The sequence below is a fragment of the Trichogramma pretiosum genome, unplaced genomic scaffold (assembly GCF_000599845.2).
Source record: "Trichogramma pretiosum strain Unisexual culture from Peru unplaced genomic scaffold, Tpre_2.0 scaffold60, whole genome shotgun sequence".
In the NCBI taxonomy this organism is placed as follows: Eukaryota; Metazoa; Arthropoda; class Insecta; order Hymenoptera; family Trichogrammatidae; genus Trichogramma; species Trichogramma pretiosum.
In genome coordinates this window covers 243,617-269,794 of record NW_019640805.1, presented here as the reverse complement: position 1 = coordinate 269,794, position 26,178 = coordinate 243,617, and the positions used below count along the sequence as shown (strand labels likewise).

Sequence of the window (26,178 nt, the reverse complement as noted above, 5' to 3'; positions counted from 1 at the left end):
GTTAACTACGATCGCGTAAAAAAATTTTAAAAACGGAGAAAATTAAGAGTCCAGATTAAAAACGAAAAATACGAAAATTTTTATCTAGTTACAAACATGAACGAAGACCACGTATCAATGATTAAGGTGATGGTTTATAAAAAAAAATGTATTATATATTAGAATATCTTAGAATTGATCTGTACTTATTAGATGGCTTACACATTGACATTCGCCATCATCGTGAGTTATTGCTTATATTGGGGCGAACCTGAAGAATCATTACAAGATCCTGTGGACGAAACCGGTTGGGTTGCAGACGGTACTTTTGCTAAAATTCTCGACGAACCACCACCCATGATGTGAAATTTTGTGTGAATTAGGACGTGATTATGGATGATAAAAATAAATTTTGCAATTAAAAATTTGTTCATACACGAAAAGTTTTATTTACAAATTATTTGTAATAGTTAATTTAATCTTCATAATACAGTGCACACTAACTTTCAGACTTGGAGAAAATTACATTTCTAAGAACTTTTTTATCACTCAAATTTTCTGTAAACACTAATTTTAGTAGTATTATTAATCTCTTTGCAAAAGTTTTAGCTTAACTTTTCGCGCACTATATACATTAGTGAATTACAAATTCAAAATTCACTTTTTTTTATAAAAATTTGAAAATTTACTTTTCCATTCAAGTCGCTTTATATTTATTTTACATTTTTTACCGCACATTATGAGACTGTAAGGAACTTAAATATATTCCAAATTGATAAACATCATTTATTTTAATGTATTAATTATTGCAGAATGATTGTACTGAGACTGTTTTCTCGCATTAATAACCAATTGCGCATTAAATTTTCAACACAACGATAGATATTATTCTTCAGTTATATTGACATCAGTAGGAACGACGGCTTCCTGATCGTTTGAAAGTTGCGCTTGCCACATATCGTGATAAAAACCGCCCGTTGAAATGAGATCTTCGTGCTTGCCTCTTTCGACTATTTCTCCATCTCTCAGAACGAGTATTTCATCGGCATGGATTATGGTTGACAATCGATGAGCGATGATAATGGTCGTGCGATTAGCACAAACACGATTCAACGCTGCTTGAATATTGCGCTCAGTTTGAGTGTCTAACGCACTGGTAGCTTCATCAAGTAGAACGATTTTCGGAGCTTTTAACATTGTTCGAGCGATCGCCACTCGCTGTTTTTCGCCACCACTTAGACGTAGTCCACGTTCTCCAACCTGCGTTGAATAGAAATATTGTGATGATTGATGTTATGATTTTAATTTTTTTTCAATATTTAAATAATTACCTGCGTCTCGTAACTTTCTGGAAATGATAAAATTCTCTCGTGAATGTCAGCATTCTTAGCTGCTGCAATTATGTCGGCTTCTGGAGCATCAATTTTTCCATACTGGATATTATATTTGATAGTGTTGTTGAATAAAACTGTATCTTGTGGAACAACTCCTATTAATTCAAAAATTGTAAGATTAATAATTCCAATCATAGATCAATAGAACGAGGAAAAATTATAGTACCAATAGCTTTTCGTAAAGTATCTTGTTTTACGTGTTTTACATTTTGCCCATCAATAGTAATTGCTCCTTCATCGACATCGTAAAATCGGAACAATAAGCGCATAATGGTTGATTTTCCAGCACCTGATGCTCCTACCAATGCTACTGTTTTTCCTGCAGGTACAACAAAACTGACGTTTCTCAACACAACTCTCTCTGGAGTGTAAGCAAAAGATACATTCGAAAATTCAACTTGTCCTTTATCAGCTATCAATGGAATAGCATTGGGTATATCAACAACTTCTTGTCTCTCTCTCAACAAATCAAACATATTTTCCATGTCCACAAAATTTTTTTGAATAGCTCTGAAAAGTAAAAAAAATGAATGAATTAATTTATGCAACTCATTTTATTATAGTATCATAAAAATAATATACCTATAATATGTTCCAAACCAATTAAGTGGAACATACAGTTGAATGATGTAACTTGCAAACAAAACATAATCACCAATCGTTAAACCCTCTCCATTTACAACCATATGAAGACATAACAATGATCCAGTTAACAATCCGCAACTAATAATTATGTTTTGCAAGGTATTTAACATATTGAGAGTTATCATAGATTTCCATTCTTCTACTTGATATTTTAAAATGGCTTCTCTGTAACAATCAACTTCATACTCTTCAGCTCCATAGTATTTTACTGTTTCAAAATTTAATAAACTGTCAACGCTACGAGCTTTCTGGTTATTATCAGCCAAGTTCATACGTCTTTGGAATTTTGTACGCCATTCAGTAATAGTTATAGTTACAACTACAAACAAAATAAATTTGTAGAAAATTTAAAAAAATCAAACTCTAACTTTTTTTTACTTACTTATGTACAAGATCATAGTTGTAAATACTATCAATCCAAACCAATGATTGAAAGATATAACAAAGAATATTACTGCAACTAGGATGTCTACGATTGTTGGAAAAATTGAAAACAGTATATAATTCAACAAATTATTGATAGAATCAGTTCCTCGATCCATTACTCTAAGTACTTCGCCCGTTTTTCGTCCCAAATGCCATCGCAGACTCAACCCATGTAAATGTCTGTGTTACAATACATTTTAAATTAACTTATTAAAGTTAAGTTTTTTAAAATAATAAAGTAAGTGCAAAATTACCTAAATAATTCAACTTCAACTTCTCGAGTTGTGTATTGTTGGATACGAATCCACAAAAATGATCTCAAGTTATTTAAAACACCCATACCTCCAGTACCACCTCCTTGAAGAAATTTGAAACCAACATATATCACTACCAAATCCCATCTGTAATGTGAAAAGAAAACTATATAGATCAAAATCTTAAAAAAAAATTATTTTTATCTTTTATCATTAATTAAATCAGTCACCTGAACTGTCCTGGTGTTTCAGTAACACTGTCTACTATTTTTCTGTTGTACAGAGGTACATACAAATTGATGACTCTTCCTCCAATTAACAAAAGAAAACAAAAAATCACTCGTATTTGTAGCATAACACTCTTTTTAGGCCAAAGGAATGGTGCCAGAGTTTTGACTTTGTACCATGCATTTTTCCAAGTTGAAGAATTTTCATCAGGACGCTGAAAATATAAATTTTATTATTTTATTTTTGATTTTTCTTAAGATCAATTATAACTTATGTTATTAAAATAATTTTTTAAAGATATTAGTAAATGTTGTCTCTATATATGAAAAAATTTAAAACTTAGAGAAACATTTAAATCATTAAATAACTTACACCTTGAAAGAAGTTTGATTGTGGATTTGAGCCATCTTGAAAACTGTGATAATTACTTGGAGGATCACCAATAATACCAGGAGCACGTAAACCAAGACTGAATATGAAGAGACTACTGCAGTAACGCAAGACAAATAGCACCATCTCTATTTGATTTGACGGTCTGAAAATAGTATGGGTATATAAATAGCTTGCTTTCTACAGAGTAAAAAAAGGGACTGAGGTCAAAACAGAATCTTATGTGCAGATGAATAATTACATTGGCTTATATTATTATTTATTAAATAAGAAAATCAAAAAATACTTACGTATCAAATTTAAACCACCAATCTTCATTTTTCAAATTCAAAAAAGCAAGATTTTCAGCAATGAAAGCTAAAGTCCAAAATCCAAGTAAAACAATTCCATGACCTTGAGGTGGCACACTAGGTAATAATTTATGTCTCTCTACTCTCAGAATAATGAAAGAATATGGGTATACAAATATTGTTAAAATTGAAGAGAAAACCTAAAATGAACAATACGTGTAGATATTAAAATCTGAAAATTTACACAGATTTATGTTCCTTTTTACCATGTATCCATACAAGTGCTTATCATCAATAGCAGTGGCTTGTAGAATCATTCGTAGAAAACTTATAAATGGCATAAAGAATAATAGCAGCTTCTGACATAAATACAATTTACTTCGAGGTAGAGTACGTCTATCTACTTCAGTTCCATATCGATTATACATCCATAACTGAATTGAACCAAAAATTAATAAATACATAGAAATAATTGCAGTGCTGATGGTATCCATAAAACATTTTGAAGTGCCATTGACCCATATTTGATCAAATGTAACATTTGGAGGACAATAGGAAGGCATCATCTTGGAAAATTAATTTGTCTTTTCAACTCAATACTGCTAAATATAGACGATAGTTTTCAAATTAACTGACTCCTTTCCAATTAATATATAATGACTAGATATTCTACACATTTGATAGAATTACCTGTGAACAATAATTAAATTGGAATTGTAAAATGTTATGTTTTCTTTAAATCATAAAAGTTTTCAAACTTTGATGTGAGAATAATAATTTTAATATTAACTATGTAAATATTGCTTTATTGGGAAATGTTTACGAGAAGTGCTAATGTTCTCTTACTTTCCAGTAAAAATATAAGTAATTCAAGATTTTTGCACAGTCATCAATCTGTTCAAACTTGCTAACAAGCATCTTTGAGTTCCTTTAAAAATTTTCACTGGTTAACCTATTATGATTTTGTTTTATAATTTAGCATTTTTCAACCTACTTAAAAAATATGCATGAAATTTTTGTTCACTTACATACTTTACAGCACAAAGTATCGGATGTATCATTTTTTTTCAAGTAACGTAATTAGAATCATTTTACAAATCAATTTAGATAACTGAATAGAAGTTGGGTGAATGACTTATACTTCTGTGATGCAGAAATTTGAAATGTCATTTCAACGTCAGCTGATTGCATTAGCGCGTGTAGAACAAATACACGAATAAACATTTTGATACTCTTATGATTTAAGAGATTTAATTGATTATTATATTATTGAATTTATCTATTTTACATATATTGTTTGCATTTTCAATAACGCTGTTTTACAATTATACATATGAATTGATTTGCGAACGAGAAATATTTACATATAATTTAATTGTGCATAATGTAACACAATTAGTTGTCTCTCTTTGAACAGAGAGCGCCGTTCAGAGAAATAAGTCAAGTGACTTTACTTTTGATTCATATGTGTCATAATATATTCACTTGGAGTGAAAATTATCAGATAGTCATTCATATTAAGGTTCACAGTTTTAAAAAGATATATAAATGGAGTGATTTAATTTTAAGGTGTTTTTACATGAATTTCCCAAGTTTCAGAAGTGAAAAATTTACGAATAACAACATTTTTTCACTTACTTGACTTGATTTTACGGAATTCACGGAGGACAAACTAATTCACCGGTATTAAAACAACAATACGATCTTAGAAACAAAGTACCTAGTACATTAACAATAGAATATAACACATGCATCTAGTTTCGACAAAAAATCTATTAATTGAGAAGTCAAGATAATTCACTGTTATTTTTCATATCGCGAACGAGCTTCTAATTGCAATTAACTATATTAATAGAATATTAATGAGGAATCGAGTGAAGCATTTTTAAAACAATTGTTCAATAAAATATATGACCAATATTTTTTAAATTCTTTTATTATTTCTTTAGATTTTTTTATACAATTTGAATTCTTCTTTCGTGTTCAGGTTGTGTACGCGCGCAATTGTAGACCACCTAATAAAAAAATACACGTGCTTTCGAGCAGCAAGCTAGATTTTAGTGACTCGAAGTGCCGGGTATCAGTGCAGGTTGCAAAAGTTACTTTGAACCTTTGTTAAGATGGGTAAAAATAATCGACATAAAAAGCAGTTGAAATCCGAAAAAGCAAAAGTTAAGTTGAAAGGTGCGAATAAGTTTTTACCGAAAGGTACGAACGTCACAGATGCTAGTTTCAAGGCAAAAAAAATCCTCATTCGTGAACAACTTAAGGAACATGAGGGCGATCAAATTCTTAGCCGTAGAAAACTTAATTTGAAGGTGAAATACAAATTTAGAGTTTTCTAGTTTTTAAAAATAAATGAGAAAATGTTGTGTTATTTTGCTGCAACTGTTCAAAATATTTATTAATGTATCTTTGTTTTTTTAGGAATTATTAGTGAGACTGCAGCATTATAATCCATCTGTCAGGCAAGATGCTATTAGGGAACTGAAAGATATTTTAGCAGAGCATGCTATTAATGATTTAAATATTCAACTCAATTCCTTATTGAAAGGTATAGCCGCTTTAGTTCTTGACAAAGAAAGACCTGTCAGGAGAGAAGCATTGAAGGCTTTAAATTTAGTTTTGAGTCCTTTATCAAAGGAACAGATCTCTCCATTTTGTGATATTCTAGTTTCGTATCTTACTTGTGCAATGACCCACCTTCATCAAAATATAATGGAAGATTCATTGTTGTTTCTTGATTTATTGATCCAACACTGTAGTCACTATCTAGCTAATAATAGCAATAAAATTTTATTGTACTTTTTGGATATGATATCAAAACTTTGTACTCAAGCTAAGCCAGGTAGATTGTTAACAACTACCATCAATTCTAAGAACACTAGTATGAAGTGGCGGTTAAAAGTTTTGCATAGTTTACAGCAATTTTTATTTTGTGTTATTCAGCATGTTAAAAACTCTATATTAAATTCTTCAAAAAGCTCATGCAAGGAATTGCATGTGAAAGATGACAATAGATATTTTCCAATATATGATCAAACACATTTACAAATTTGGCGCCTTGATTTAATAAAAAAAGAGCATATATTACAAAACAAAAAAGGATCCTTGAATCTGCCAACATTGCAAAAATATATTGAATCGCTGATGCCATTGATATTTGACAGTTGGTTAGAAGTTTGTCCAAGCAGCCAAGAAAATAAAAACTCTAGCCTTTCGCTTAGTGTAGAAGCTGCATCATTGTTAAAGTGTATTACAAGTATCATTCAATCTATCATAGAGTATATAGAAATACTTGAAAATGACAGTAGGGAATCAGATTATATAAGTGGATGGTTCAAAAGTAAATATAATAAATCGTTGCAACAGAATTTAATGCTCAATTTTCCATATGAAGAGCAAAAATCTGGCTTCAGACCCAAGAAATCTAAACAAGAACAACCAATGCCAATAGTACCAATTGATTGTGTAGAACAAAACTTGAATTTGGCATTTATTTATTTCTGGTTTGCCACGCCTAATAATAGAAAAGAGTCTATAAATTTGGATAAAAAGTTAAATGATTGCTTATTTAACTTTTTAATCGGTTAGTAAAACAATAATTATCTTTCATTAATTGTTTTATAATATGAATTTAATAATTAATTGCATTTCAGATACAATTTCCAATTGGTCTGGTAACAATGCCTCTGGTATTTCATCTTTGAGTAAAGTTTTACAAATTTTATTTCTCAAAGCCAGCATGACAAATTACAAAGACAAAACTTCTGTAATAAATTTATTTGAAAGCTGTGTAGATGTTTATAGTCAAGAAACAAAAAAAGAACTGCATCAAAATTTGTTCTCGATTCTCTCAGACATTGCTTTAGATCACCATCTCAGATACTTACACGAGTAAGTACTATTAATATCATTATTATTTACAGTTTGTAATTATTTAATAATTATTTTATTTACTTTTAATAGAGAAAAAGCTTTTGAAACCTTTTTAAAATCTATTCCTGCACTGTTTCTGAAGAATAAAATACACAAGGTTACAATAGAAAAATTGAATGCAATCATTGCAAGATTTAAGCAGCACATTCAAAAGGAATTGCTTGATAATTATGATGCAATAATTGGTAAGTAATAACATTTCTTATTATATCGTTGATCGACGTGTACTACTGAAATATTATTCCCAATTAAATCTTCAAAGTAGCTACATTTCCTATCAATTCTGATTTTATAATTTTTAAGTAATACAAAAAAATTTTATGTTTTTTTTCAGCGAATTCTAAAACTATTAACGTAATTGGTTCGGAGAACGAAGAGAATTCTCGTCGGATGATACAAGATTTAGGTCACTATTTGTCTGGTAAAATTGTAAAATAGAATTTATTTTAAAGTTGTCTGTAAATAAATTTTTTTTTATCTAAAACATTTTTAATGGCTCACTATTTTCGAGTAAATAGATATTTAGTTGAGTATTGATAAAAAAAATCACACCATTGGTTTATTATATCAATTCAAGTAATATAATAAGCTCTTTATTTCACTAGATTCTTACGATACTTTTTGGTTCGTGAATAAATTCAGTTGTCAACATAATAAAATATTGATAGAAAGGCGAGTTAGTCCACCGTGTTGATGTCATTGTGATTCTCGAATGCAGAATTATTGATGCCAGTCATGCAGGACAGAGCGCGAGCCGCATTGCGTTGGGTCGTCGTCTCGGTTTCATTAACGATGCGCACGGAGATGGCCGACTCGGCAATACTGGCTTTCCTCGTCGTATTAACGATGTTCTCGTAACTCGGCGTCACTGGCAAATGGGGCAGCTCGTTGCTTATCGGTGGCCAGTTGTGATCCTCCTTCAATTCGTACTCGAGTCGCAAGAACGGCTTCTTCGATTTCTCGGGCTTGTACAGTCTGGGCTTGATTTTCTTTTGAATCACGTAATCCACAATGAACGCCTCGAAGGCGAGACAGATAACGAAGTTCAACACCGCCAATCCTACAATCGCGAATCTCCAATCGTACGCTGGTGGCATCTGTAGTTTGAGGATGTCGCTGACCCATTTGGCCGGATAGATGGTGATGTAAACGTTGAGCAAGGTCAGCACGAAGATGGACAGGCAAAACCATCGATTAGTGAACATGGATTTGCGATAAGGTTTGCCCATGGAGAAAACGATGGCGAGCATGGCATACTGGAAGGTGGATAGAGAGAAGACGGAGTAGTTCTCGTAACAGTCGTAACGATACTCGTCTTCCGGCTTGAAGGGCGTGAACCAGGAGAACTCTTGAGTCGCGTAGAAGGCGACCAATTCGAAAACAGCTATGAAGACGGTGTGCATCGCGATGGAGAAGAGAGGCGTGAAACTGACGAGGCTCGAGGTCGGCGGAGTCCGCGCCAATTTGCCCTCGTAGGCCTCGGTCTTGCCGAAGAAGAAGGCGAAATTGACGAAGAGCAGAATGTCCACGTAGAGAAATTGCAAGTCCGTGAAATTCGAGCTGATGGTGTAGAGGATGATGGTGCTGATGAACTCGGTGAGCGAGTAGCAGACCGTGAACTTGAAGATGCCGAAGGACGTGACGAGGGCCGCCCGGCCCTGCTGGATCACCGTCGGCACGCAGCGAATGTCCGGTACCCTCGATGTGAATGGACTCGCCACGCTGTCGACAATCGATCAAAACAATGTAGCATATGCATTCGAGCGCAATTAGCTATTTCGCGATGTTTTCAAAAGCATCCAGTATGTTCGACGATCGTTCGGTCATACGTACTATCGGTCGCGAGATTCGACTCGCAATCGGCATAATGAGTTTCGTCGTAATCGAAGCTCGCTGGTATATAATATAACTCGCATCGACGCGCCGCGAGCTTTATCTGTCGCGTACCGATTGCCTGTAATCGTTGAAATGCTCGAGAACGGCGAGATGATAGAGGCACTCGGCTTTTCCGATCCGTTTCTTTCGGCGTCGGAGAAAAAGTACGCAGCCGAAGAAGTTAAAAAGCTCGCAAAACCGGCGCGCTCGAAATTTTATCTAACGCGAGGCGCGCGCGTGTGACCTCTCGCCCTGCAGTCGGTCGTATCGAAGCGGAAGAAGGCAGCCGCGATCACGCCTGGAGCCATTCGTAACTATAAAAAAAATGTAAATATGTTGTGATGAGTTTACCTCGATTCCGCCTCGGACAGGGAGATGCCCACGTGCGCCGCTCTGAGGGCCCCGCAATCGTTGGCCCCGTCGCCGCACATCGCTGAAAATAGATCATCGCATCGTTTCAATCGTTCGTTTCGTGCATCTCTCGTGCTCGCTTGTGTTAATCGTCCCAACTTTACGAGCTCGTTTGCTGTTACCCGATGCGTTAAAAATATATGCGTCAGCGATACGACGCATCGCTGGCTGCATCTTTATCATTACGGACTTTTCTCGAAGGAAATGCAGCAAGAAATATCGATCGGCATAGACACTTTTCAAACGAGCATTAGCAATCGATGATTAAATAATTGCGCAATACGTCAATTACAATGAAATTTTTTTTATGCCGCTTCTCGCGGTGTAAATTTGTTCGGGTGTAAAAAAGATTTACCTAATGATTTTTCACGCTAACGGGTTATATTTTTTTTTTCACTCACCAACGTGATAGCCAAGTTGCATTAGCTCGACGACGAGTTGCTGCTTCTGATCGCTGCTCATTCTGGCGAAAACGACCCCTTTGGTGCATATTCGCGGCAGCAGTTCGGCGTGGTGTTCTCGCAATAATTGCCAAGTGTCGCCCGTCAGAGCGAGCTTGTAATCGTTCGGATAGCTGCCGTATTCCAAGTCACCTAGCATCGACAGGCTCATTTTCTTTTCCTGCGTGTCATTTACATGAATTTTTAATAATTTTTTCAGAAAAAGCGATAATTAAAAGATGGATCGAATGTCAAAAGTGCGTCGAATATTTAATCGTAGGACTCGAACTCACCAGCATCGGTAGTCCCTGCGCATTGAAAAATATTTCGGTGCGATTTTTATCCTGTGCGCAAGGCACGACCGATACGTTTATCACAGTTTCCCGGTACGAGAGAATTCCGCACTCTTTGGCCACGCTAATCGCCGTCTGTATATTGTCACCTGCAACGGAAATTTCAGGGTCATAAAGCGCAACAATGTGCGCATATACATAGCGTGTATACTATAGCGCGCGTCGGTGCGCTCGTGTATGTAGTACGAGCGTCGAGCGATTCGGTTCTTACCGGTTATCATGATTGTTTTGACATTGGCCTCGCGCAGATCCTTTATTACCCCGATCGTTGGCTTCTTCAAACGGTTTTCCAATATTATCAGGCCGAGAAACTCCAGATCTTTCTCTATCTCGTCGCGTGGAATTTTATGTACCTGCGCATTTTTTACATTATTTGTTATAATTTTCCTATTATACTTGGAACAAGTGGAAAATATTGACACGAGATGTTTGTGCGGCCTTATCGCGAGCGTCATTTTGTTTTCTTTCGCAAGCACCTAGGAAGTGCATCGGTTACTAATTAATATGTGCGAGGCACGATATAAAAAATCATAAAAAATTAATTATGGATTTGAAAATGATTCCAAGTTATTTGAAAATTTATTTTTGATTGCGAGATTTCCAAGATACAATGTAAAGTTCGAGTTTGGAGTTATTACTCTACCTCTTTGGCGCTAACTTGAATGTCCTTACGAGCCAGAGCGATGACCCTGTAGCCCTGCTCGGTGTAGAGCTTCAAGTTCAAGGCTAGGTCCTGGGGTACGGTCTCAGGCCGGCTGAGACTCAGGACCATTTCGGGCGAGCCCTTGGTAAAGGCCACGAATCGATCGTTCTCCTGGGGCAGCCTGGCAATGGCCGACATGCGCTGCAACGTGCTGGAGAATTGATACTGCTGAATGATCTCCAAGCAAGGAGAATTTTCCAAGTCGCTCTCGTCCTTGCTCGGGGATGGACGAACGACGGCCAACACCTGTTCCGAGCGCAGAGCCTGCGGATCTCGCAGATCGCGATCGTCTAGTTGCCATCCGGTGCTCTCGAACATCTGCGCGCATTATGAAAATCGGTATACTGAATCCAAGTGCCACTTTGGATGCGATCGCGTCAAAATTGCGCCAAAGTTCGCCGAGATCTCGGGCCTTGTCAAACACGATATACTTGTATTTGAGCACGTGCTGCATGGCGGTCGTTGCCGAAGATACGATCGCAAAACGAGATAGCCGCGCCGCGAGTGGCTCGTATCAGGCGCGTCTGCGAAGCCAAGTAAATTAATTATCGCGACTGTTGATTACCATAGAAGAGGAGAAACCGATTGCCATGTGCGCGCGACGTCTTATTAAGATCGATGAACTCGCCGGACACTCGTCGATTGACAGACGCGTATACGCGTTTGTGTGTTTATGTGCGCGCGCGTCATGTTTTGCCGACAAAAAGTCGCCCGATCTCCTCGTCATCCGTCAACACGAGCTCTTCGATTGCACAAGTTATAGGCATTTAAGTACGAGCTTATCGAGTTCATCTTTAAACTCCGTACATAATAGGAGGTGTGACTGTAATTGCGTTCACGTTCTTTCTTTTTTTCTTTATCACGATCGTTGGAATCCGATCGATGCAGTTTGAAAACACTCGGGCCGACGACGCGACGATCGGCTGGGGCGCGATGCGCAAAGTTTACAAAATAATCGGTATCTTATTATCGTATCGAGCAAGTACGAACGCACCTTGATATCGAGAGGATCGCCGCTGAGCTCTTCGTCGATCAACGTCAGACTGTGGCAGGTGAGCATCCCCTGGAACATGCTCGTGCCCTCGATCCTCCTCACGTCTTTCTCGGGCTCGAGCAGGACGTTGCCGTCGCGAATCGCCACCCCCATCATGTCCAGTCCGTCCTCGGTCAAAGTGCCGGTCTGTTGGAGAACAATACCAAAGGCAAAGTTGATTTGATTCATCGATTGATCGCAGTAGGCCACTTTTCTTCGGCACAATGAGACGTGTCGTCGAAAAAATGTTTTGAAACGGTACTCTCTCTCGCCGATCGGACATTATCTCGACGACAATCGAGCGTGTACTTTGCGCAAACTTAGAAATGTAGCGTCAGAGCTCGCACACCGGAATCAAAATATTTCATTAATCATCGAAGCGAATGACTCGATCGTGCACGATGTATACATAACCGAAGTCGTAAAAAGTAAAGAAAGAAGATCGGATAACCGATCGCGACGTATACCTTGTCGAAGCAAACGCAATCGATGCTTCCGGATATGTTGATGGCACGAGTGTTGATGCAGTAGATCTGTTTGCCCTTGAGGCGGAAAATGGCGTACATCTTGCCGACTGCCATGACCGAGGGCAGAGCCGGTGGCACGACGATCGTGAACACGGTCAGAGTCTTGATGACGATGTTGAGCGCGCTGTTGCCTCGCTGGATCTATATCGGACAGCAAAGAAAATATATCTCGCGGATGCAGTTCTGCAAATCAAGGGGGAGGGCGAGTTAGTCGATTGACATTGGCTGCGTTACCATGATGGCCAGCGTGTAGAAGAATCCAACGAACGCGACCGAGATGAGAATGGCGATGAGCTTGTAGGAGTCCTGGTCGAATTTGAAATCCGCCGGTGGTGGGTACATGATGGCGCAAACGAGCGAGCCCTTGTTGGTCCACAGTCCCGTTCTGATGATTTTGGCCAGGACGGGCTTGTCTCCGTATTGTCTGGAGGATAAAGGATCGCTCTTAGGAAAAGTTCATCGATCGGAGGTCGACCAGAAAAAAGAGCATTATGATTGATTTACTTGGACTGTATGATGGTGGTGCCGCTGAACAAGGTGTGATAGGCATGTTCTCGGGAATCGTAGAGATGATCGTTCGGCTGGAGGGGCGTCTTGGTCACCGGCACGGACTCGCCTGCAATGTGATGTATGTAAAAGTAGCCGCTTTAATAGCCGGTACTGCATATATACAGCGACGGCGGCGGCGGCAATTTGTACAATTGTCGCATACCTGTTAGCATGGACTCGTTGACGACGCACGTGCCGGTCAATAGGATGGCGTCGCAGGCGATTACGGCTCTGTGCCGCGGCAGCTCGATTATGTCGCCGGGCACCAATTCGTCGCTGGAGACGGTCTCGAAGTCGCCGCTGCTCCGCAGCACTCTCACGCTCTCGGTCTGGGCCACGGTGTTCCTCAGGCTCACTTGATTCTGTAATTCGAGCGCGAACGCGTCGCGTTTTACGTATACGCATACGTGCACAACTGTCTGTATATATATGGGTCAAAATAATACTTTTTTACAAAACCGTGCGCACGTATGTCACCGATCTTGACGCGCTTTTGGTATGTTATAGTACATGGTAAAAAGGTCCCAAAAAAAAATTTTTAGACCCCCTCCCCCCTCCTACCCCCCACTTCCGGTATAAACGTCCATTTTCGATCTATATTTTTTCTGAGGACATGAAGCAAGTAAAAAATCTGAAAAAATTCATAAAAATACTTTTCCACAATCCAAACAACCTTGAATTTTTTCAGATTTTTTGAGTGCTTCAGGCCTTCAGATAAAATCATTGAAAATTTCAAAAATCGAGATACGGCGGTATGAGCCGATGTAGTACTCGGAAATTTTTTCAGTTATTTTTCGCATTAAAAAACATAACCTCAATTTTTTTCAGATTTTTTCAGATTACCTAACGCACCTTTTGAAGCCAAAAACCGATTTTTTTGACGAAAATAATTTTTTTAGGACAGTACGGAGCCTCGAAAAATCTGAAAAAAATTTTTTCTTGTTTTTTTCATCAAAATACGTAATCTCAAATTTTTTCAGATTTTTTAATTGAAGGCGATAGCTTCTAGGGCCGAAAAATGCTATTTTTAACAAAAAATGGTTCCTAGAACCCGATGGTTCCGGTGAAAAAATTTGAAAATATTTTTTTTGAATTCCTTGTCAAATTTTAATAAATTTTGACCGTTTCAAAAGTTCGATTGAAGCTTCCTAGCTCATTTTAGAGCAGGACAAAGATTAGTGCAAAATATCTGAAGACGTTTCTGAAGACATTAAGGAATGATAAAACTCGTTTGATGCTCTAAAATGAGCTAGGAAGCTTCAATCGAACTTTTGAAACGGTCAAAATTTATTAAAATTTGACAAGGAATTCAAAAAAAATATTTTCAAATTTTTTCACCGGAACCATCGGGTTCTAGGAACCATTTTTTGTTAAAAATAGCATTTTTCGGCCCTAGAAGCTATCGCCTTCAATTAAAAAATCTGAAAAAATTTGAGATTACGTATTTTGATGAAAAAAACAAGAAAAAATTTTTTTCAGATTTTTCGAGGCTCCGTACTGTCCTAAAAAAATTATTTTCGTCAAAAAAATCGGTTTTTGGCTTCAAAAGGTGCGTTAGGTAATCTGAAAAAATCTGAAAAAAATTGAGGTTATGTTTTTTAATGCGAAAAATAACTGAAAAAATTTCCGAGTACTACATCGGCTCATACCGCCGTATCTCGATTTTTGAAATTTTCAATAATTTTTTCTGAAGGCCTGAAGCACTCAAAAAATCTGAAAAAATTCAAGGTTGTTTGGATTGTGGAAAAGTATTTTTATGAATTTTTTCAGATTTTTTACTTGCTTCATGTCCTCAGAAAAAATATAGATCGAAAATGGACGTTTATACCGGAAGTGGGGGGTAGGAGGGGGGAGGGGGTCTAAAAATTTTTTTTTGGGACCTTTTTACCATGTACTATAACATACCAAAAGCGCGTCAAGATCGGTGACATACGTGCGCACGGTTTTGTAAAAAAGTATTATTTTGACCCATATATTGTCGCCAATTCATTTATGTAAGCGCTTAACGCGTCGTCGCGGCTTATAATTGCAGCGAGGTATAGCCGAGCACAGGCGAGAATTTACCGGTGGCGTGTACACAGAAGCACACACGTACGGCTCATTATCGTTACAAGAGCATCGCAATTAGTGCGTACACGCGTTCGTATATACATAAATACGTGATACAGCAGTCGTCGCGTGTTAATAAATTTGTATTTCTATGCGAATCGTCGGATTATACGTTTTCGCGCGCCTGTCATATTACACGCGATTTTTTTCATTTTTTGCTTCTCTCTCTCTCTCGCTGGGATAAAAAATGACGTAGCCTTGTGTCTGTGTATGTAGTATGTAGGCATGCGATCGACTTACCGCTCGAGTCTGCCGAATCGACGTGATGATGCCGCAGATGGACATGCACATGACCGCTATGGCGTACTGGTAGTACTCCTCCAAAAACCACACGAACAGGCTGAACACTTGGAAGACGTAGAACGGATTCAGGATCTCGAGAAAAAACAGGACCTCGTAGCCTTGGACTGGTACAAGAATCTCGTTGAAGCCGTACATGATGCGTCTGTGACAATACAAAGCGCACGCGTTACGTTGTTTTCTTTTTCCTCGTTCATTCCTCGATGCCATTTATTTTTTATTTAAAAAAATAAATAAATATATTCGATGCGTATTTCGAATAGCAGTATATGTAATAAACAGCGACTTGTAACATTTTTTGCCTAGCGCAGCAAATTCAGCCGTGAGCTGCAGTGGTACTTTCAAATGCAATCCGCAGACGATATTGCGTGAGTCATTCGTGTGTATGTATATAATAATATCGTCGCATGCACGAGAGCCTCGCGAGAATCGAGTTAGCAAGAATCGTCAAAACAAGCAATTATCGTACCGTAAGAGCTGCTCCTCGCGAGACAGTCCCTTGATCTTGTCGCTGTGCAGATCTTTGCAGCGAGCGTGCCTCTCAAGACTCGCCAGCTTGGAAAATTCGGCCAGCTCCTCGTCCCAGACGTAGCACTGCTTTTTGCACCAGAAGGCCTTGTAATCGAGCACGAGCTGCTTGCAACCATTTTCCAAGTTGAGCTCCAGCGGCCGGTTGCGTATCTTCTCCAGCAGATCCTTGTCCGTGTCCACCGAGCGCCGTCTCAGCGTGTCGGAACTGGACAAGTCATCGTTTGAGCACAATTATTACATGACATCTCTCGGCGCGCTTCGTGATCGCGAGCGAAATTAATTCACGTTTCTCGAAACTGATATTACTGCGGCGTGGTAAACGAATGATGTAATGTATGCTTCGATCGACCGTGGCATGGGGCTGGGGCCAAACTTTAAATTTTAACTCGTCAATTCCCAGGCGATATTTGTACTTATTGTTAATATTTTTATTTTTTCAAATCACGTAGTCCGAAAACACCCGCCAATTTCTTCAATTCGCGACAATTATCGACAATTATTCGAGTACATGGGCTACGTAAATATGCGACGGGTTCAACAAAAGTTACATTTTCAGTAACAGCTACTACGGGCCTGAGCGCAAAAAAAATTGATCATGACGTTTGATGGAAGTGGATGATGAGAGACAAAACGACCAACCTCAAATTACGAGTTGATACTATCTTTATTTCCTTAACAGTATAAGACTTGTATTTGCCTTGATAATCGTCCTGTAAAAACGTTAATCATAAAATCCTGTTTTAAATTTCAGTGCGTAACAATTAATTGTGTGTCGACAATAGACTGTCAATGTTTTTATAGAGCATGTGTGCTTGGCAATATAATGTGTAATTGGATTTATCAGATTTACACAAAAGTAAAGCTCCCAAACAAATCTCCAAAGTTTTGAAATTAATGCCCGACACATATAAGTCAAACATCAATTTCAACTCGCTCGTTCGCGATTTGTTTGCAATTTTGCTTTTAAGCGATTTCAAAAAGGTGTGTAATATACGTTTGAAAAAAAGAGCTTGCCTAGCAATTAAAAAAGCCGGAAAAATCTTACCACAATGAGTATTTTGGTGGCGCGACTCAGGCCGCAGCTGCGATGAGTCGCGTACAAGTAGAGATGCGGATACCAGTGGAAAAAGAGGCGCAGAATGCCAGCGCTAAGTAGACAGGCGAGCCAAGTCGCCGTCGTCCTGGCCCAATTGCGCTCGTATCCATATGCGGTCTAAAAAATCGTTCAACATAAAGAGATCGTATCGGTCGCTGTTTCCTCGAATCGGGCTGTTTTTGTTTCTTATCAGTTTCCTTGTAATTAATGCAACAACACTCACCATTTGTTCATCTTGGCTATCTTGAATTTTCTGACAAGTCAATCCGAAGTTTTTCACATCTTTCAGATCTACAGCCGCGGCAGAGATAATGAAAAGTAAGAGAGAAAAATAAATAAATAAAAAAATCGTCTGAGAGAATCGTGCGCATTTGAGAAAACGGAAAAAAATGCTCGTCGCGTACCAAAGGGGATTAACTTACCATTGATGCTAGTCATTACGCCTTGGGTTATCGATTTTTTACGATCGAACCTGAAAAATGACGAACACGGATCTTTATCGATTGTGTTTGATATGCACACAGCAACGAACAATTGCGATTATATTATATGGCAGGCGTGTGGCGACGGCTAATCTTTTTATCGGCGAGTTATTGAAATGTTTACATGCCCCATCCGATGGCAGTTATAATAATTATACGAAAACAAAAAAAAAAGGAGAAAAGCATCGGTGGTCGCGCGAATGTGGATCGCGGCTCTTATAGCGCGAAAGTAGATCAAAAGTGTTGTTGCGCTCGAACGATAAGCCGCGGAGAGCATAAGTGCGCTAGGATTGATGCAGCGCAGACTTTTAAGAATGACAATCCTCGTCTCTCTCTCTCTCTCTTTGCGGTTGTTATACATAGTCAGACTGTGCGGGAGCGAATACACTTGCAATTACCGTTCGCGAGCGCCTTTACATTACTTTGGCATTTTATGATCGACGTTGAATAATTGCTCGAGACGAGCTCACGCAGACAATTACCGTGTGTCTCAAATGTTCCGCTTGCCACCGACGCTTATCGAGTATATGTATGAATTTTACTTGCACTCGTGCGCCTCGTGGCTTGCCGCGCGCGCAGTTATTTTTAATATTAAATATTCACTTTCGTAATCTCCTCTCGGGCCGATGTATCCGAGATGGCACAAAAAAAGAGCCGAACTTTGATGAATAGTAAATTTTTGCTTTAAAAGATGGAGCTGCATATATTTCTTTTTCGTCGAGGTGTTGGCTTCGAGGCACTATAATATTTACTATTTTACGATTGACCGAGCATGAAAACACATTAAAGGATAAGAGATTTTAGAAACCGTTTTTTTTATTTTATCAAAGTAGTATTTCGCGAGGTCGACAAGTAATCTTTGATCGTTTATCTGTATTTACTAATAGGTATTATCTTTACAGCTACATCATTAAACTCTGCCTCGAATAATTTGAATTTATAACGATAGCTCTAAAAGTAACGCGTAATGCGAATGAGCGTGTAATTTATATGTGGCAAGTGGATATACTCACGTCAAAGAATAAAAAAAAGATAATAATAAGCTTCGAACGTTGGTTCGAAATGGCACTTGTTTTCACTTTCACGCTGTTTTTTGTGTGCGTCTCGCGGCGTCGTTTCGCGTCAGCGTTGAAGCAGCTGCAGCACGAAGCTCCGAGTCTTTCGCCGAGTCTTGTTGCTCATTACCAGTATTCGGATCAAGCGAGGCCTACTCCTTGGGAGACGCCAGTCTGACTTCTCGGACCAACGAATCCGAGAGGCACAAGATCCTTTTGATCGACAAATTTTCGAAACTTTTGAACTATTCGACCGAATAAAAATGCCCACTGCCGCCTCTGCTATGGTAACTCGACGAAGCAAGAGCTCGATACACTGCTGCTGCTCTCTTGTTCGTCAACGTCGAGAGAATATCCGCACTGCACGCACTCGAGGTCGCGGGGCCCGCGCGTACACAGCCAATTGCGCGAGGATCGCCAAAAAAATGCCTCTGTGAAAAGCCGCGCAGCGATCGGTCGGTCGGAACTCGAGCGCACGAGTCAAAATCGTCTACGCATGTCACGAGACGTATGTATAGCAAGTAGAATAGAAGCAAAGTAAGCTGCAGAGAGCAGTGGCAGTGATGCACTGTAGCGCGGCACGCGTTTCGAGCGATAGAGCTTCACTGCTGCTGCTGCTGTCGGCGGCGTCGTCGTCGGCGACTACTGCGGCCGAAGGAAGGAACGGACGACGCCGGCTGCGCCGCACTCTCGTAATGTGTACACACTCGCACGTCGCTCGTGTATTATAGAACTCGCGGAGCTCTCGTATACTGTATTATGTGTATATGTCGTCGACCAACACACGCACGTGCCTCGGGACAGATATACACGAACAGAACGAGATGCCCGCCGCCTATGGGCACGCTTTAATTTAAAATCCCCACGCGCCGCTCGCGTCTTATAGCGCGTTGAGTGTGTATATAAGTACGATTGTGTCGGCGCACAAAATAAGCTTATGTGCGCCTGTTGCGCTGCGACGATCGCTGCTCGTCGGTCACGCGCGCGTCGCTTGTACCAGCTCCGATCCACCTCCACGTGTGCAGCTTTAGCCTGTATACACTGCTGCGATACACATTAATATTATGCGATAACCGATAGGCGCGCGACGTCGAATACCGCGTAGTAATCGGCGCCGGTTCCACCCGGTTATTGCCGATTTCATCGCGCCGAGCGAGACTTAAAGTTTATTAGTTCGCGATCGAGACGTAATTTGCCAAGGCTGCCTGCGATCGACAAACGCTTTGCGTTGCGCAAGGAGCAAAGCGGCCCCCCTTTTTTCATACGTGCAGCTTATTTTTCAGTCTAGCTGCGCGTTGAAAAAACAAAAGAAAACATCAACGATCGATGTGGTGTACGTGCCGATCTACTGCGCTGCTTCGAGTCAATTGAAGTATCGTGGTCGTGTCGCGATCGATGCGATATACGTATACCCGAAACAGCCGAAAACACTGACTCACGGCCTGATGAAAATCATACATTCACTTTGATCATCTAAACTGCGTATGCATGTACGATATGCGGGGCTCGCTCGCTGACTCGATAATCGTTCGCAATTGAGAGGATCGCCAGACAGGCAGGCGGGCGGTCTGCATCAATAGAAAGTCATCCTTGAAAAATCGGCTGCTGCTTCGCTCTTTTTTGACAGCGCGTCGAGCGAGCTTCTCTATACAGCTAGAAGTCTCCTTTTTCCTCGTCAATGATGACATTCGCTTCTCTTGGGTAAAACGAGTCTACGTATCGCTTGGGGAGCGGTAAGCGCGAGATTGAATTAAAAACAGAAAAGAGAGAGAGAGAGAAAGAGAGGAGAGATCGATTCGTGGACTTGCGAGTCTCAATTGCCGATTGCTCTATACTCCAATATGGAACAGATAATATACAATGTAGCGGCGAGCCGCGGCAGTAATTCCCAACTCGTGATTTCTGCATCGGCCGCTCGGTCACGTGCTGCACATGGTGAATCGAGGAGTAGTAGCCATGCAAAGCTCGGCACGACGATCGAATTTCGACACGCCAATGGATACGATGTATATTACGAACCTATACGTCTCTTATCGTTATCTCGCCTTCGCGGATATAATACCGATTGCCATAAGCTCTGTCTAGTGCATTATAATAACGCTTTGAATACAGGCTGACAGAACGTGACGTGGGCCTATTAACTACCAAAACAACGATTATCAAACGACTATCAAGATTTTTCGTGGTGCACGCCCACAGCTCTAGTTATAATTATTCCGCTTCGTAATTATAATTCATTTATTCGTGTTACTCCTTACCGATAAAAGTAAAACGACGAAGGCTAGGATTATATTATAGATCGTTTACTTACGCTGTACGAGATTTTCGGATTATTATGATTTTGTGTTTAACGAGCATTGCTCTCTGACGTCACAATTTTTATCTTCAGCAAAGAGTAAGTCTTGTAATCTCTCGCTGAATAATTATTAAGTGAGACTAATTACAAATTTACATACTTCATTATTACTTATTTTATTTTTCTACATGAAAATTTTTACACTTTAGGCTGGGTTTTTCAAAAAATCTGTTTATCTTCTTATTTATCGAGCATTTGTTTATCATTCTCTCAAGTATGAGGCAATAGATCGCAAAAGTGGAATGTGTAATTCAAGGGCATTGTAAAGAGTTATCAGTGCTGCTTTTAAGCATCGTGCTGAAAAAAAGAAAATAGACTCGAGCTTTTATCGAGCTCATTAGCTCATGGCTATAAAATAACAAAAGAACGGTTCTAACGACAAACGAGCGACTCTTGTCACCGAAAAGGGCCGATTGGTTCTAGAATTCTATTACAGCAAATTGATCATACCTGGCGCTAAAATATTCGGCGATTGCTTTGGTTCCTTTGCTGTATTGAACAGCTCTGCGTGGAGTAGGAGCTCGATGGCAGTCTGAATCTCCAGGGACGTTATAGTCGATATTCGTATCGTCACCAACGAAAGAAAGACAGCAATCTTATAAAAATGTGTTTTTAAAGGGCTTGTTTATTTATGTGCATGAGCTTGTCTAATCGGAACCAATTATTCTACGATTTATCGTTTCAGCAAGAGAGCAAGAGCCCGTGGCATAAGGGATAAAACGGCTTTTGATTTTTTTTAATTTTCCGACCAGTTATACAATTTCTTTATGAATATAAATTCAAACGATATAGCGACGAGTTGAGTAAAATATTCACGATCAACCAACTTTATTAATACAACCTACTTTACTAATTCAATTGCGTATTACGAATGCGACATCTTTTGGCGACTTATTAAATCCAGGTTGTAGCGATGGTGTTCATCGCTACTTCTCAAAAAGCTCGCTCTCCCACCTTGAAAAGTAAGTTTAGAATAGAAGAAGAAACTAAGAGCTAAAAGTCTTCACTAAACCAAGAGGCCATTTTCCCAATTTAGAAAAGTCATGAAAAATAATCTGAAAATTTTTACTGAAAAGTATTTCTCACTACTTCTATGTTCATTTAATTTGTATATATTTTCGCTGAAGTCGTTTGGTTTCAAACATAAAAAATGCAAAGATTAAAAACCTTTTATAAAAAAATTCAAGTTTTAAAAAAGCAACATTTTTCAACTTTTCGAAAATGAAGAACTTTAGCGAAAAAATCATAAAAACAAAACCATAGTCTTGGAAGACCAAGTAGTTCAAAAGATATATAATTATAAAAAAAGGTATTCTAGCTGCTCCTCTATTGCGTGACCATGGCTCAAGGTGATGTGTTGCCCATCATCCACTCTGTTTCTTACTCGTGATAATGACTGTTATTAGGACTGGATTTTTTTTCCAGAACAATGTTTAAAATGAACAAAATAATTCAAAACTGATAGTTGAATTTAATAATGCACCGAACTACGTCCATGCAATTAATTATTATTGAGAAATTTCTTTTAAGACAAATAAGGAAAAAGTACCACAATTTTGTAATCTTCATTATAACTCATGCGTCAACGGCAGTTGATAAAAAATGTTTACTTTTTAAATCTACCTATTGAAAATTACAGCTTATTGTTTACTTAATTTCATCGTTACAATCATTTTTACTCTTGATTTTTCATCGGAAACTCGTGTAATTTTATTAGGTGTAGATCATAAATCTTTATTGGTATTTTTATGCAGAAATAGGCATACATAAAAACTAGTCTGATAAGTGCAGAAATCACCAGTTCTTTGTCGACGTCCTTTTAATATGCGTCAAATAATCTGTTTCAAAATAATAAAAAATATTATCAATCGAAAATTGATGTTTTCAAACTCTAACCGGTTTCATTCGATATTATTCAGCTCTGCTCAAGACAATGTGATGTTAAAAATTTACGACTTTCTATACCAGCGAATTCAAGTGAGAGTATCTATGTATGCCGAGGTTACTCGATTATTTGTCGCGTACTCGCTATTATACTCGTATTTTGAAACAGTTCATTCATTAAATCTTTTATGTTATACATTTTTATGTTATAAATTTTCTCTGTAATTGTTATGTAATTCATGTTATTCGTATAAAAATTTTAATGGATCGTATACGTCAGCCGCAAAGATGCAGGTCACTTCTTAATTAGTGGCGATCTCACTGTTTTTAAAATGACCTGTTAAAATGACTGAGGTTCCAAATCTAAAAAATTGTAATTAAATAAATTATAGTTAAATAAAATGAATAGAAATGTGGACCTGTATGCTCTAAATCTAGTCTTAGCTCAAAGTAGAAAGAAATTTTTGATGCTTGATAAACTTTGCTTCTTGAATAAATCGTTCCTGCGTAATACAAAAAAAAGTCTGTAATCGTCGCAGATGACAGTTTTCGAGAATGAAAACAAACGAGAATCTTGATAAACATTGAAGGTTAAATTAAAATAGTAATAAGACGTGAAAGTTGATGAGTTGAGGCGGGGAAGCGCAGGTAGGGTCGAAAAGCGTCATGAGCGACTATCATCACCACCATCATCATCAGCAAGAAACGGACAGATGGTCTGGGGGCTTGATACGCAGTTACTCCGAGCACGCGGCCCTCGTACTGCAGCACTATCAAAATCATCGGCCTCGCGCGTACTCCGACAATCTCAAGTGCACCCGCTCCGGGCCGGACTTTCGTCGTCCCTACGATGACGAGAACGACGAGGAGGCGCGTCAAGAACAAGACTCTCGAGCTTTCGCCAAAATTACGACGAGCGCGTGCTCCATCTACGCCGACGAACAACAGGATAACGACGACTCCGATGGCCAGCGGACCTGGTGAGTCGTCTCCGACAACCCGATAAGTTTACTCTTTTAGTGCGGATCAACTAGCAATTTTGCTTCGTCAAAAGTACAAGCGTGAACTCGAGCGAATGATTTTGATTTTACTGTTTAAAATTAATCGTGTAAAAGTTCAACCCTCTTAAATGCCCAAGATGTGTTTAGGCATTTTATGTGCATAATTGTTTCAAAGGAGAATGCCCTCGAATTACGAGTCCAGTTTCGACGAGTCGTCCTTTGCTCGGCGACGCAAAATCGGCCAAGATGGAGCTGGAGATTCGAGTGCTCTAACAACTGACATTTCTCAGCTGAGTTTGACGGACGAATGTCAGCCCCAAAAAGTCGTCTGCTTCGAATCGGCCAACACTCTGACTAGTCAGGAAACACATTCATCGGTCGATCGACGCTGTGTCATTTTCGATAACGACGACGAGCACGACGACGAGCATCTCGTATTCGTCGAGGACGACGACGACGAAGATGCTACCTTTGAAAGCGAATACCAGTTTGAGCAGCATCCCGAGTACGATTGACTTATTAAACAATAACTTTGCATTGTATAATTTTTTCACGACTTTTTTTACGTAAAAAAGCTCTTGCCAGCACGGGAACTTGATAAAGTTATTATTACACAATTATTTTGATTATAATTGTTTTAAAAATGATTATCGACGTTCGCAGCAATACCCGTAGTCCCGAGACATCCGAAAGGACAGTAAGTGCCACATCACTACAGACGTTCCCTGGCCAACAACGTGTAAACGGCGCACCGATATCGCGCTTCATTTCGTACGAGGATTGGGCCCAGGAAAAGAAACGCGAACTTCAACGACGCAAAGACGAAGAGAAGCGCCTGGAAAAAGAAAAACGAGAGCTCGAAGAACAGCAACAAAGAGAAAAAGAAAAAAGGGATCGGGAACGTTTTCTGGAATGGTATCAACGCAAGAAGCGAGAAAAGGAAAGGCAAAGGAAGGCTGCTGAAAAAAAAATCGGCATTCAGAGAAAATTGAAAGATTGCCAAGAACAATTCAGGCATCAAAAAAATGATCTCGAGTTGAAACAGTGGTGGAAGAAGAAGGAAGAGCAGCAGAAAGGTATTTGAGTGACTTGGTTATTTTTTTTTTATAATTAACGCGTTTTTATTTACATTAAAATTTTACAGTTTTTTTTTCTTACTATACCAACATTTTACATATTTCATAGGTTAATGCTTATGTTAGAACGCAAGATAATAATAAACAATAATTTGATAAGATAACATCAAAGTACCATTAAATGATTTTTATTCGTATATACGTGTAGCTCTAGAAGAAAAAGAAAAATTGAAACGTAAGAAAGCTAAGGAGGAAAAGGAAAAGAAAATTCAAGAAAGTTTAAAAGCTTATAAAGAATGGAGGGAAAAAGCCAAAAATGTACCAAAGCCTGCAACACAAGGATTATTGCGTAAGTATAAATCGCTACTCGTCGTTATTCGACCGATGTTGTTTTTATGTAAAATTAATTTTTAGCTCATCAAAAAGCCAAGCCAGCCTTCACTAATCCAACACCTTGGCAACGCTTGGTAGACAATGGAAGCGATGATTCTGATAACGATACCAGGTCGAAAGATGTTGGATCGTGCTTGGTAAATCAAAAAACATCGTAAAAAATTAGTTAAAATAAAAAAAAATTTTAAAGTCTGGAATGTACAAATGTTTGAATTTTGCACGATTTCAGAAAAATTGAGTGAAACCAAATTTGCACTTGAATTATGAGGGTTCTTTACGTATCTGCTGCAGCTGTCACTATTTCGTGTAATAATAATCGATACGATGTGAGCAAGTCGTGCTTCAGACGTCGTTTGTGTTATTACCGGCTTTTTCGAATTCTTTTGTTTTTTATCATCCATGTTTTAGCTCAATTTTTGATAATATCTGCTGTAGCAGCGGTAAAAAAATTCTTTAATA

The 26,178-nt window shown here is 38.7% G+C and overlaps 4 protein-coding genes across 4 annotated transcripts; 2 read left to right on the top strand and 2 right to left on the bottom strand.

The window, feature by feature from the left end:
* Positions 1-404: 404 nt before the first annotated feature.
* LOC106653512 (ATP-binding cassette sub-family B member 6, mitochondrial) lies at positions 405-4,773 on the bottom strand. The gene is made up of 11 exons (XM_014372981.2): positions 4,635-4,773; positions 3,873-4,296; positions 3,607-3,806; positions 3,299-3,461; positions 2,929-3,140; positions 2,699-2,845; positions 2,401-2,624; positions 1,956-2,337; positions 1,540-1,883; positions 1,311-1,468; positions 405-1,239 (listed from the first exon to the last, which is right to left on the bottom strand). Exons 2-11 carry the CDS (start codon positions 4,170-4,172, stop codon positions 865-867), a joined length of 2,505 nt encoding a protein of 834 aa, XP_014228467.1. The 5' UTR covers positions 4,173-4,296; positions 4,635-4,773; the 3' UTR covers positions 405-864.
* Positions 4,774-5,609: 836 nt separating this feature from the next.
* On the top strand, positions 5,610-8,002 carry LOC106653542 (testis-expressed protein 10 homolog). Its single transcript, XM_014373028.2, has 5 exons — positions 5,610-5,924; positions 6,034-7,195; positions 7,266-7,503; positions 7,576-7,730; positions 7,880-8,002. Exons 1-5 carry the CDS (start codon positions 5,727-5,729, stop codon positions 7,981-7,983), a joined length of 1,857 nt encoding a protein of 618 aa, XP_014228514.1. The 5' UTR covers positions 5,610-5,726; the 3' UTR covers positions 7,984-8,002.
* Positions 8,003-8,012: 10 nt separating this feature from the next.
* Positions 8,013-19,766, bottom strand: LOC106653541 (probable cation-transporting ATPase W08D2.5). Its single transcript, XM_014373027.2, has 18 exons — positions 18,968-19,766; positions 17,895-17,944; positions 17,696-17,763; positions 17,422-17,589; positions 17,016-17,086; positions 16,315-16,581; positions 15,786-15,990; positions 13,600-13,798; positions 13,392-13,503; positions 13,122-13,311; positions 12,828-13,028; positions 12,322-12,507; positions 11,268-11,645; positions 10,836-10,977; positions 10,565-10,713; positions 10,233-10,452; positions 9,772-9,853; positions 8,013-9,267 (listed from the first exon to the last, which is right to left on the bottom strand). The coding sequence occupies exons 2-18, from the start codon at positions 17,908-17,910 to the stop codon at positions 8,223-8,225; spliced, it is 3,699 nt and encodes a 1,232-aa protein (XP_014228513.1). The 5' UTR covers positions 17,911-17,944; positions 18,968-19,766; the 3' UTR covers positions 8,013-8,222.
* Positions 19,767-23,915: 4,149 nt separating this feature from the next.
* LOC106653275 (coiled-coil domain-containing protein 34-like) lies at positions 23,916-26,164 on the top strand. The gene is made up of 5 exons (XM_014372676.1): positions 23,916-24,229; positions 24,426-24,755; positions 24,914-25,326; positions 25,535-25,675; positions 25,741-26,164. Exons 1-5 carry the CDS (start codon positions 23,916-23,918, stop codon positions 25,875-25,877), a joined length of 1,335 nt encoding a protein of 444 aa, XP_014228162.1. The 3' UTR covers positions 25,878-26,164.
* The last annotated feature ends 14 nt before the right edge of the window (positions 26,165-26,178 follow it).